Source organism: Rhopalosiphum padi, chromosome 1, assembly GCF_020882245.1.
Source record: "Rhopalosiphum padi isolate XX-2018 chromosome 1, ASM2088224v1, whole genome shotgun sequence".
NCBI classification, from domain to species: Eukaryota; Metazoa; Arthropoda; class Insecta; order Hemiptera; family Aphididae; genus Rhopalosiphum; species Rhopalosiphum padi.
In genome coordinates, this window is record NC_083597.1 from 38,457,403 (window position 1) to 38,471,595 (window position 14,193).

A 14,193-nucleotide genomic window follows, 5' to 3' on the forward strand; every position below is an offset into this window, starting at 1 on the left:
TCAGAATAACAAAATGAAAACCAATATCATATAAAGCGTCTGCGACATAATATATTTATACCTATGTATAGAATATATAGCCGACAGCCGTATTATATTATTATTTTCTAAAAAAAATGTATTTTATATGTGTACATAGAATCATCAAGCAGCTCTATTTAAATATATATACAACGGTGAAGATGCCATTACCGATTCATCGTTTTTAACCGAAGGACATTTAGCTAGTAATTCCGATTTTACTGAGGACTATAAGCAACTGGCAATGTTTTTTTACGCTAACATAACGCCCCAATGGAAATCCATTAATCAGCACGCGTGGGCACTTATTGAGTCTGCTATTAGATCGTATGCGATTGATGTAAGTATGCTATTCTAATATTATGCTATAGAATTCACGTGTCTTATATTATTATAATACATGTTTTTTAAAAGTTTACGGAAGTGTTCAAAACGAATTTTGTTGTAAACGTTATTGAACCAAATGTTACGGTCTTACAACGAAATCGTTTAAATCGGAAAGAGTGTACTGCAACGGCTTAGTCGAAATATTTAAATATTGTATTATATCGTTACAATAATTATCGTAGGTAACAAATATTTAGCTTTCAACAAAAAACAAAGTATTTAACATAACCGAAAGGAAAATAAAATGCGCATGTTTATAATTCTATAATATTCTTTTATGTTTATACAAATATTATGTTATTGCGTCTCGTGCATAATAGTTTAATATAAATTAAACGTATTACGTACATTAGTATATATACTAACAATTATTATTAGCTTCAGCTACGATGCAGTAAAATATTATTATTAATTACATAGTTGTAAACACAATGGGTATTCACGCTCGGATTGTTATTATTTTACAATGTTGTAATATTTAATAGGCAGACGTCGTGTTGCGTTACTTTTTATATTATCGAGAAATACAATATTATTTATACTATAATATAGAGTGTTTGATATATATTTACTCTATAAGACGAGAATTTTGTGCGCTTGTAAATAAATCACAAAATGTGATGTTCGCTAGATTTCGTATATTGGCTTAGATGTTAGAGCAGCGATATTTACGCCCGTCTATATAATATTATCCGAAATGCATTTTATACACCAAACACACTTGACGTTTAAATCAATTTGTTCAAATTCTGATTTCGAATTTTTAAGTATATATATATATATATATATAGATAACATTTTCAATTACTCAGATTTGTTATTCCATTAAAAGAGTGTCCTGTAGCGATATAAACTTTTTTTTGTTTAATGGTCTTCTGTAAAGTTTCGATGTTGTATCACAATAGAATATATTATATGAGATTCAGTCTGCCACAGTATATGCGGCCTACGCGTATATACATCACACGTAGAATATATAGTGTGTTCTTACTTTTATAAGCGCGTAGGCTCGAAAATCAGTCAAATTATTCCCGACCTCACTTTTTGCCAAAAAAAATAAATAAAAACAATGTTTCTATATGCCTTCCGGGCTCGTAATATTATGGATACGTGCTCAGGGATTTGAAACGAAGGGGATACGAATATAATACTTCAAACAAGTCATCGAGGGCGAATGAGAGACTGAGTAAGATATAATATATAGTATTATGTTTGTTCGTTTAAAAATAATACACAAATTATACCAAAACAACAGTAGTACGTAAATAAAATACATTGCAGTGGCGATGTGTGCCGGTAAAATATATATTCTTCCGTAAAAGTCCATTTTAAATGTCGAGGTATACAATAATATACACATGGAATAATCTAATCTATTACGATACAATTTCAGAACATCATAAGATTTTTCGATGTACCTGCATTTTGCTGGTCTCGGTTAATATTATTTATTACATATTTTTTCCTGTCTTATTTTCTCGCTAATAACTCGTAACGGTTGTAATGTATAACTAATGTGAATTTGTGTGCACATATATACATGTTCTCAGATACGCTTTTACGTTATATTGTCCATTACAATACCCACTTGTTGATTATCGAAATAATTATTACATACGTGTGCTTGTGCAATAAATTAGAATATGTAGTATAATTGAATGTTTGCATGTATTCATTTGCATACTCAACTGTATAGGCTGCGGTCGACCCACAAACTACTTCTTAAACAAACATTATATTTTGAGCTCAAGCATTGGCCATCGCGAAGCCAACTATACTATGAATTTGTTGACTACTTCCTAGTCAACTGTCCCGCTTTATCACGTTCAACAAAACTTCTACCATAACAATAATACGTTTTGTTATTATTGAAACACAATCTGAATTTTGAACTCAATGCAGATAAACGTGAAAGCTTACCAGACTGCATATTTTGGGAAGATAACGCCGTAGCTGTTTCCTCCGAAGACGAGAATGACGCTGTCCATTTTCCTATACTATCAAACTAATAAATTGTAACACGTTTACTTATTTAAATAGGTATATATCATTTTCGGGCCTAGATTATTGTTCTATTTATTTGAATTTCATATAATAAAGGTAAACATCAATATAAAGTTAAATAAAAATCATTATGATAAAATATATTATACAAATATATATTATTATATATTCGTCTGTGTTTTAGATAGCTACCTATGATCTATATATTCTATATATTATTGATATTATATATGAGTGAAATATATATTATATTATATTATACTAATACAAATCGAAAAAAAATAATAAAATATCTGCTGTTTTATACGTCACAATACAATATTAAAATAAATAATTTCAATGTCCAGACAATTAAAAACTAACGTTTATGATTTGTACGGACGAAAATAGACATAATATGATCCGAGTTCAAAAAATGTGTGGAGTGAAACGGAAAATACTTTTATTTTATTTCCGAGAAACGCGAAGGGCAGAGGAAAATGGTATCGCATTTTTGGAGGAAAATGCACGCGACGATGTCCTCCTGAATATATGATGTAGGGCGGTTCGTTTCGTTTCCAATCGGTCTCTATCGAAACATAATATTGTTAGTGATGATAAGTATTAAGTGCGAAATATACATTAAACGTACGAAACCGTTTGGGAATTTCAGACCGGCGAGATACTGGAAGCGTACGCGGGCACGCACGGACAGGCGCTGACGGACAGCGGACAGCCGCTGTTCTTGACGGACGACGGTCGTATGCCGGTGGCCGCGTGGCTGTGGAAAGCCGTCGTCGACCGGTCCGCCGGCGCCGGCATCGCGTTCGTCTGTCGCAATGACCCGTCTCAGCGAACAGCCGCGGCCGGCCCGCCCTGCGGCGGTGCGGACGTCTGCGCGGACGGCCACTGGAACGCCATCGCGGTGGCCGGTACGTCGTTTTGCTGCACATTGCAACAGCTCGCGGAAACGATTCCGGAAGCGGCGGCGGCCGCAGTCGGCGTCGACGCTGACGTGGGCTTGTTAAAAAGAACGTTGCCTGCACCGCCGCCGAAGTCTTCCGAGAGCGTGACGACGGCAGACGACGACGACGAAGACGACGATGGCGAGGACGAGGACCACGACGACGAAGAAGCAGAAAAAGACGATTGACGACGGATCGTCTGACCCGCCGCCGCATCGATAAAATAATACGTTACGTTTACGCGTATACAAGTGGTTTAAACGGTTGCGACGTCTTCCGTGACGGTTTTCGTTGTGTTGTAACTTTTTTTTATTATTATTTACACGATGCAAAATTATTATACTTTCTTAAAGATGATTTTATGTATTGTCGGTATAAGCCGCGAATAGATGGTTTGTGTTTTTGAACGTTGAGTTAAGGTAAGGCGGACACAGTGGTCCACGACTCATACGCAATCGCCGTTTCATTTCGAAACGTTTATTTGGAAACGTATTCTGCTTCTGGTTTGGAAATACAATTATTTAAACATAAAAAACTGGCGTTATGACGACAACAGTAATGAAAATTATATCAAAAATTGACCATATTATAAATATTTCAGAATCTATACAAGCTGAGGAAATTAGTGTGACGTGCTATAAATGGTTCATCTTAAGTTGTGTTATTATTATTACGATTGTATCGAAAACGCTGTATCGTTGACTGATTAACCTTGATCCAACATAATTCGATGAAACACATAATATTATAATTATTTTAAACGGAGAGAGATTAGGTATATTAAAATTAAAAAATAAACTCGATAAAATAGAAATTTACTGACTCGTTATGAAGTCCTCTATTTGGAGGTGTCTATTAGAAAAGGTTTTACTGTGTACTATAATATTCGTGTATATATTATTTTTCGCTTATTACTTGAAAATACACTTAAGATTACTAATAAACAGCTTCATGTTCCAATAGGATGTAATATTTTAGGCCAACGAGTGGTGGTATGATTTGCCGTTTATAGTGTTATGACTCGCACTAACCAATTCGATTAACTATTCGATTATCCGCCATAGGTGACAGTGCCTACAGATCGGGAATGGTGTAGTTGTCTACCGATATTTAGCAAGATCGTCGACCTCAAGTCAAAATTCAAGGATATGATTTTCATCAAATACTAATTTTTATTATAAAGATAACAATAATGTTAGTAATAATATAAAACAAGTGAATGTACGGTAAAGTAACGAGTAAGTAGAACAAATTGAAAACAAAATTTAATAATAATTATTATTATAATTTGGTGCCAGAAAAGCAAAACGGGCGTAAAACTCCGGACGGATAATGGAAAACGTAATATAGAGTAATACGAATAAAATAATATGTGTAAAATATAATATGTCGGGACAAAAACGAAGGTCCGTGACTATTTTTTGTTCGTATAACTTTTAATAATACTTTTTGAAATAATAAAAAATGCAATACCTAATAATATGTCATTCCGGACAGATGTCTACGCGAAATAATAATCATAATAATAAGTACTACGTAATATATTATTATTTATCAATCAAGGGACGAGTCATGTGTGGGTCTCGTCGATAGTATCTGGGCGTGTATCCGTGTAAGCTAATATCATTGTCCAACGAAAAATGCAGCGTGGACGATGGGTTGTATAATTATTGTTGATAATAATAAATTATAATGATTAATTAGCGAAATAGTGAAATGATCAGGTGCAATTGTCCGATTGTGCGATAATGAACAGAGGTGGTAGTGGTCGATATTGCGACCGGCGATTGGTGGTACAGTGGATTATTATAATTCAACGAACACTAAAATATTCCTAATTAATAAATAGCCCAAAACGAAAAAATTCAATTTAATATGTCGAACGTCGATACAGCGTCTATGATGAGTTCTTTTCATATACAGTCTCAAAAATCATCTAGTTTTTAAAACGTTTGTAAAACCACGCCTGACAAGCACATACTATTATTTTACGGGGGTAGTTAAATATATGTACATAATCACACATTTCTAATATTAATACTTACATATTTTTTTATAAATCGTATAAATTATTTGTATACTCGTAAGTCGTAGTGATGTTATTTTTAATTAATTTATATTTTACAAAAGTTTACTAAGACTTATAATATTATTTAGATATACTATAAAATAACTTACATTTTGAACAAATTTAAATTATAATTAGTATAAGTGTATAACACAATCAAGAATTAATTTCAAATAACGATACTTATTTATGTTGTTATTTCGTTTTACCATGAAATAGGTGCATTAAATTGTATTTAAACATTTAAATTTACTTTGTATGAATTTGTAAACAGTAAGATAAATTGACAGACATAAACTATAAAAACATTAATTAAGTTTGAAATCAGTGTTGTTAGTTAGAATTTAAACTTATAAACTAAAATAACATCTCTCTTATTAATTTAATATTCGTGGTTGAAAGTTTTTAGTGAATATTGTTTTAACAAACATTTGACGAATTAATAAAAAATAACAGTGGGTATTTGGCTCACCAAAACTATATGAATTATTGTTACAATTTATTATTTTGAACAGATGTATCATCTGTGTTTCTACGAAACTTAATAAGTTTACTGTAAATATAATTTTATAAATAATTTTAGTTGTCTACAATGGACAATTAACATTGGTAATCAATTAAAATTGAACTAATTGTAAAAAAAAACTTGGTATATTTTTACATACAGATATAAAAATAAATAAAATATGTATTATATTTTAAAACTGAAAACTATTAAAAAATTTTTTTAAAACAATTCCGAGGGAAGCTCATTTACAAATAAATGATATATAATATAAAACTTAAGAAATAAACAAAAAATAGTCAGTATTATAAATAGTTTCTAGTTGCAGTTAGAAATTAGGATGTATATTTAATAAATCAGCTTTAAAAGGGATTTTAAATCTCATTCATAAATGTAATCAATTTTACAACTAAAATCATGGTTAAAATAAATTAATAATATTATATGTGCATACATATTACTTATAAATAAATATATACTTAAGCCTCAAGAAATGTATAGATATAATTTATATATTCTGTAACAAAAAGTACGCCATCATAAAAATATTAGTTTATAAACAAGTATAAGTTTTAAGGTAATACATATTTTTACATTCGTTGAATAATAAAACATGCAAACAATAAACCTTTTCCGTCCCTTTATCTATTTATATTATTTAAATTTGTTCATAGTTTTAAATTTTAATTAATAATCATATATAAGTCATGACATGCATAACTGCATAAGTGATTAAATGCACTTATTACAATAAGAAATAATTTTCAGACATATCAAAAGCAGGACTCACGCTTAATATTATTTCGAATGTTTAAATATTTTTATTTTTTGTTATTTTAATAGTCAATAGATCTATATAATTTTGTATTGTATTTTTTATTCAGGGTGATTCATCATGCACATTATCCCATTTTTCTTTTAATAATGAATTTACTCAAATTTAAATTATTTTTAGAATTTATTTATATACCTAGTAAATATCCATATTTTAACGTCTTGAATTGTTGAACTACTTAAGAATAGTATTTTGTCAGCATTAACAGAAAAATTATCTGTTTAGTAATTTAGATTAAAAAAGGAGTTTCTCATTAGAAAAATTGAATTTTGTATCTACACAAGACATATATTTTTAAGTACTACACCTAGTCTCAAGAATTATGAAAATTTGGTCTTAAAGTATAATTGAAAATTAGGATTTTGAATAAATGTACTATTAGAAAAAGAGAAAATACCTGGTGAATCAAGCTGTATTTTTGTTACATTATTATATTAAATATTTATATAGTTTTCCATCGAAAGTGAAAAATATTATACATAGCATTATTAATAAATATGAATGCAATGTTGTAGAAGTCAATGTAATATTTAAAAAGAGCGTTTGAAAAGTGTTCAAATAAAAAACTATAAGTGATCTAGGTGGAAATTGACTAATTCCGTTGAGCGAAAGTTTTTGTGGCTTAGCGTTGTACATTTTCACTATATCAGCATAAAATCGTCCATAAATTTAGAATTAAATAAATATTTATGGCGCAGTGATAACAAAAAAGTAAAATAATGTTACATGTTTGAATGTTTAAGGGAAGCCTACGAGCTAAACTTTCTGCGAAACTCGTAATAATTATTACCCTTTAATTAACATCAATATTTTATCGAATTTAAAGTTTAAAGTGATACTGCTGTGTAATTTTCTGTCTGAATGCATTAAACACAAATAGATAAATATCTTAAAGATACAAGTTTATTCAATTAAAAAGTTATTAATAATATATTATATTCAATAAAGAAATTCGTTTTGCGTTCAATCATACAAATTACAAGTTTATTTAATTCATAGCATAGTAGAATGTACAGCCAAATATAAACATCGCGATATTTTTGTACGAAAGCATTAGTATACACTATACAGTACTAGCTATTGACGAAATTATTTATAATTTCTTATTATAATGATAGACAAAGACGGATTAAATGGGGCTGAAAGGGCACTTGCTTAAGTTTTTTAAAAGTACTTAAAATGTCACAGTATTAAATATACTACCTATCGGCTACAGAAGTATATATTTTAATAGTTTATATCTTTATTTATTATTATAAATCACTGGAATAAACCAATATTGTTGTTTTTTGGAATAATGTATTTTATTAGTTATCTGGCTTGGCAGTCAATAACCATTTATATTATGCACTTTGAAATGCTTATATTCTTAAAGGTGGAAAAAATATTGGCACTCAGACGTAAAATGTCTAAATCCGGCATTAATTATAGGTTGATTTTAAAATATTTAAATAACTAAAAAAATATAACATTTAAGAACTTTTATAATTTGAATTGAACGATTAAAATGCTCACGAATTAATGTTTGATGACCTATACAGTACATTATAGTCAAAATTGTAAAAACAAACTTTTGAAATTACACAAAGTTCATAAATGAAAAATAAAAGCAACTATCTATTAAGTCATACTTCAAATGTGGAGTGACGATTCCACGACACCCACTAAACACTTTTAGCTAACTTAATTATGTTATTGTTGACCGAAAACAATACCAAGAAAAAGTAATTGAACTGAAACTTAATTTAACCTAACATAACAACTCGATGAAGTTTCGATATAAAGATTGCGCTATTCAGGAAATTACTATAATGAATATAATGGTTATTGTCATATTCAGAATTATCTATTAGGTTAAGTTACTATAACAGACTAAATTAGTTATTGTAATAATTATAAACTATTCAGTTGCTCACACGTACTTCTATGAAAACGACAAAAGTTTATTCAATACAAAATAGTTATCTATGTATTTGCTAATCAAAAAAATTCTTATATTAAAAAAAAAGATTTGTTCACAGTATAAATAATTTGAATACTAAGTGAAATCAATTTTTTTTTTGATTTTTCTAATCCAAAACTGAGCCTAAAGTAACTTTTTTTTCAGTTACCGACAACTTTTTGAAAAGATATAATAGAATTCCCCCCAAATAACTGTTTTTGTTTTTAAAAACACATTTATAACGTTTTTGTTTTCAGTATTATTTTGTATGGATTAAATTGGATACCCCGCAGTTCGGCACCAATGTTAAAAACGGTTTAAATAAATATTCCACGAATTATCGAATGAATGCATTCATAAACCCCACAAACGTTTCTATGAAGGTAATTTAATGTAACACGAATGTAGGAAAATATGCCGGCGAACATTTTCAGAGTTATTATTGTAACTGATCGTTTTCACGGTGTACCGTTTAGGTACATATATGTGTGAATTAAATGTGTGTTTAACGTACTCGTGCCGTTATTCATCTTAAATTTACCATCGTATATTTTCATTGCCGTTTTAAACATGCATCGGCCGTCGATTGTAAAATTGTGGCCCCCGCACGCATTTTATGAAACTATTACCCGCTTCGCACATGCCAATGTATTTTAATGACCCGGCAACATACGCCATTGCCAAAGTAGGTTACAGTTTTAATTTACTCAAATCGTTTAGGCGTTTAACGCGCAAACCTGCATAATACTGTTGAAGCATTTTTGTGATTACATTTTCAGATTAAAAAAAAAAAAAAAAAAAAGAAACAGAAAAAGCATTGAGTTGGTATTGACTGAAAATATTATTGATGAGTGTGTGGTGAATGTTAAACGAGTATGTATAAGGCAACTAAAGTACTAAACATTATAATTTTATAAGCGATTTATCAATTGCAGTGTTTAATAATACTATAGTTTTAACGATCTTTCTGTATACTATTATCTTTTATTATACTTTGTACGTATAACCCTTATTGATATCAAATTGTTGAATTCAACTCAACTCGAGTAATATCTCAATAAAAATTGTATCAACATTTTAAATTTTATAAGTAATTTTCATCTATTATGTAGGTTAGTGTACATAATATCATAATATTATATTGTATAAACATTAAACGAACAACAATGAAAATACCTTAAAACATTGACTACAGTTAAAAATAATATATTTTACGAATAAAATGCAAATACACCATATTATAATAGTATGTAAATTACTTTGAATAAAAAACAAATATAAATCATTATTTTTTTTGTTGATAAATTGTGTGTGTTATGTAAATTATTAATGAATGTATGTATATAATCTCCACAACTTTAAACTATTTCTTTGGACACTTATAAATCGTATACAATATTATTTGATGCAAATTAATATTCAATTTCATAATTAATTTATAAAAGGATATGCAATCTGCAATTTGAACTCCTACATAATAATACACTGTTGGGTGATATAAAACTTATTTACAAACCCTTTAAAATTGAATACCTTCTATTATTTTGTACATAAACAGTTTATTTATTTAATAATAAAGATAGATATTAATACTTTTTTGTCATTATTATTTTTTTTTTTTTAATACATAATTTAAAAGTGGCTTATTAAACTTATTTTAATTATCATTTAAATATTTTATTTTATTTTTATTAAAAATTTGTAATAACATTCATTTTTACATTTTATTATACCTATGTATTATTTAATTTTTGGGTTGAACATAAATTACAAGGTTATTGGGTAGCTTTTATTACGTTTAATACTGGATTAAAATATTTTAAATAAATACAAATATTATGAAAAAATAGATTTCACTTTTTACACAAATTGTATGTTTTTATTTAACATTTACATAATTTTATTATAATTAAGTTTAATGAATGAAAATAAAATTTTATATTCGATAAAATAATATTAATATACGTATCTAGAAATGTGAGTACTAAAATAGTAATTTATAACGACATGCTACAATTAATAGTGTTCAATAATGAAATTAAATGGTTTTGGAAATTAAAGAAAATTATGTTTCTTTAATTACTATGTCACGGTCACTTAATAAAATAAGTATTGACAGGTTATAATAAAAAAAATATTATTATAATTGTTAAAAATAAGTTTCATAATTTTTCTTGGCATTTGAATAAAAATCTAATGTTAATCCAGCAATATTGTATGATATAATGTCTGACGAAATTATTACTTTTGATTTGACTATTCAAAAACAGTTTTAAAAAAAAAAATATTTTTAATAGAATATGTGTATTCGTATTAAGTACGTGGTTGAAATATAAAAATTGATTACGCGCGTGGTTCATAATTAATTATCCATACGATATTGGACGGGGGTCGATTAAAAATCAATTAATTCTACATGCATTTTTATGTTTATGCAAATACAATACTAAATTGAAGTATTCGAGATAGGTATAGTAAAGTCGTAAAAAATGAAAAAATAAAAAATTCAACATAGACTCGGGTGTTGTATGACTTAAAGCTTTCTTCGTATTCGTAAATTATATTCGTTTTTTTAGAAATCAAATTAAAATGTTATCACGCATTTTATTATACCTCGATTATTATTTTGTTTTAGTTGTTTAATATCAGCATTACTGTCAGAGGTTAACTTGACCTATTTTTATTTAAATAAAAATAAAATATTTGCAAGAAGGCCGTATCACATTCTTATCGTTGATCACATTAAATATTTTCGCGAAAATAGAAGTATAGAAGTTTTTGAATAAGTAAAAGTCTAGACACTTGGTATTGGTCTGTTTAATTAATATAGGCACCTATCCATCTTTACCGGAATTAATTAAAATGCATGATGTTTTACTAACTAACTATGCCATAATATTATGTAACATAAATAACCACAAACATAAATTGAATAACATTAAATGTTTATTAATTATATTTCAGTAGTTGAAATAACAAATAATTATTTATTAAAATGTCAAATGAATATTAATAGGTTCATTTTGAATACTTTATGTACGAGGAAAATTTTCACTTAGTGCGGTACTGCGGTATAATATAATGTTTTATTGCTTTTGTTGATGAGGCACAAATGTATGTTTGATTGGTGGGCGACGTTATTTATTTTTGCAGATGAAAAAGGTCATTCACATATCCTACTGTGTACCCATTTGTGATCAATATCATGTTTTTGGCAACAAAATATTTGTATCCACTACAAGGACAATAAAAACATGAAAGATTTTTTACATTCATCATCATACTTGGCTTAAACTCGCGGTATTAAAATTTGACAAAAATCTCCAGAAATTATTTAAATTTCATATTTACCCTGTCTTGCCGTTTTTGATACCTATGAAATACGTTTGCGATTCGTTTACCTATACTATTTCGACATATCAATTTGATATATAAATGCATTTGCTTATATTATATTTACTTGCTTCTCAGAATAATATTTTAATAATCATTGATTATACATTTCTTTGCATTTCCGCTAGTAATGAGTTGGTTTTAGGATATTAATTCATAATATGATATAACATTTTAATATAATAATAATAATAATAATATAACATGATAGAGTTTCCACTATTTTTCTTCCTTCCCGTCTACCATTGTTTATGGCCCAGTATTGTCTAATACAATATATAATATTATTTTAGTTTATAGCGTATATTTTATGCAATATGCTGTGTCATGATTTATACAATATATCATTGGCCACTGTGGATAATTGTATGACATAATTTATAATATTTCATCAAACGCCATGACGCATTCGTGTATATAATATACTGTATGCAGCTAATATAATATTAGGCATGTGTGTTTAACGGATAAATTTTGTCGAGTGAGAAGGACGGTGTGATGAGTAATGTCACACAGATGATACTTTTAAAGTTTCAAAGCATTTATTTTATAATTTTTTTCTGTTACTTTATGTTGGGTGCAATGATAAAGTCGACTTTAATTTGAAGTGTTCCGTGTCCAAGTCGATACTTCCCACTTTTAGTTATTATTTTTACCACAGTATCAAGTTACGGATGACTCGAAAAATATCATTAATTAATTGAATGTCGTTTATACGACTCATAAAATATCACATAACCTATCGGAAATTAGTATATTTTTTTTTAATATTCCATAATATGATGTTTATTACACCCGTACAAAGCATAGGTAATAGTATGTTATAATAGCAGCATATGCTGTTATTATATATTAATCATGACACAAAACATTTGTTATACACTAATTACTGAGTTTAAAGTAAATAAATCATAATAACGTAATGCGCGGACTTCTATAAGACCCAAATGCCAGTTGTGTTCATATACAATATACTGTTAAAATTTCAAAAACTATCGCTGAAAAAAATAAAAAATAAAAAATAGGTACTAAGACTTTGTATAAATTTTAGTATATTTATATAATGATAGTTTTATAAAAAAACTATTTGGTCTAAAAATGTATAACTACATCGAAACGTTATTGTTTACATATTAAAAAAACACAATCACATTTCGGCTATTTAAATTACTTTTGAAAATACACAGAATCCCTAATACTTGACAAAATTCATTATTAAATACTATTTTTTTTTTAATAAAAGTCATTTTAGTTATTTTATTATGGTACTTTCATTTCACAAAATAAATAAGATGGTTCGAGATAAGTAAAAAAATTACAATGAGAAATGAATTATATTATGCAAATAAGTAGGTACCTATACAATTTACGAATATCAGTGTATTAAACAAAAACAATTGATTGCATATTTATATTTAAAATATATAATTTTATATTATACTTTTATTTTTTAATAATTCTCATTATATACTAGTCGAATTTACTTGTTTTAATGTTTTAAAATTATGTGTTTTTTTATGCTGTCAACACTTTTTGGAGTAAAAAATTTGATTCAATCTTCAACTTTGAGAGTAATTTCTGGTAGATGATTTTATTTAATTGGTACTGGGTTAAAATACATAAAATACATAGTATTTCATATTATTATAATATAATTCTTTTAATAACTGTAAAAACAAATAAAAACAGTAAATAACGGAAATATTTATGTATGACCAGCTTTTCACAAGATTTATTCGTTTTATTGTTGCTATTGTAATTCAAAAATGAATAAACTGAGAGACATAATTGTTATTGTTATTTTAAATTATTAAAAAAGTAAAAAAAAATGTATGTATGCATTTAACTTAATTTTTCACGTATAAATATATATTAAAATTAAATGAAGATTTTTTTCTAACCATTTTTGTACTTAGTTTAAATTTCAAAATATTAATCGCAAAAATCTGAAATTGTTGGCCATTAACGACGTATGATATTTTTTTCTAATCTATGAAATTGTCAATATTTTTAGATTAATTTATATCATAAAACTATTCACAAAATTGTATCATGGTGCATCGGTTATTGGCTTATTGTATAATAATAATATAA

The 14,193-nt window shown here is 27.5% G+C and overlaps 2 protein-coding genes across 5 annotated transcripts in view; one reads left to right on the top strand and one right to left on the bottom strand.

Moving 5' to 3' along the window:
• Positions 1-14,193, bottom strand: part of LOC132931672 (cyclic nucleotide-gated cation channel subunit A) — a 180,884-nt gene that overhangs the window by 65,165 nt on the left and 101,526 nt on the right. The gene's annotated exons all lie outside the window — the stretch shown is intronic.
• Positions 1-14,193, top strand: part of LOC132931673 (uncharacterized) — a 42,974-nt gene that overhangs the window by 1,994 nt on the left and 26,787 nt on the right. Inside the window, exons 3-4 of one of the 3 annotated variants that reach the window (XM_060997585.1) lie at positions 140-361; positions 2,311-2,461. In XM_060997585.1, coding sequence (XP_060853568.1) covers positions 140-361; positions 2,311-2,361 — 273 coding nt within the window. In that variant the 3' untranslated portion in view covers positions 2,362-2,461. Of the gene's footprint in view, positions 1-139; positions 362-2,310; positions 2,462-3,064; positions 3,714-14,193 lie in introns of those variants that run through there. The other 2 variants (XM_060997583.1, XM_060997586.1) reach the window with 2 other exon arrangements.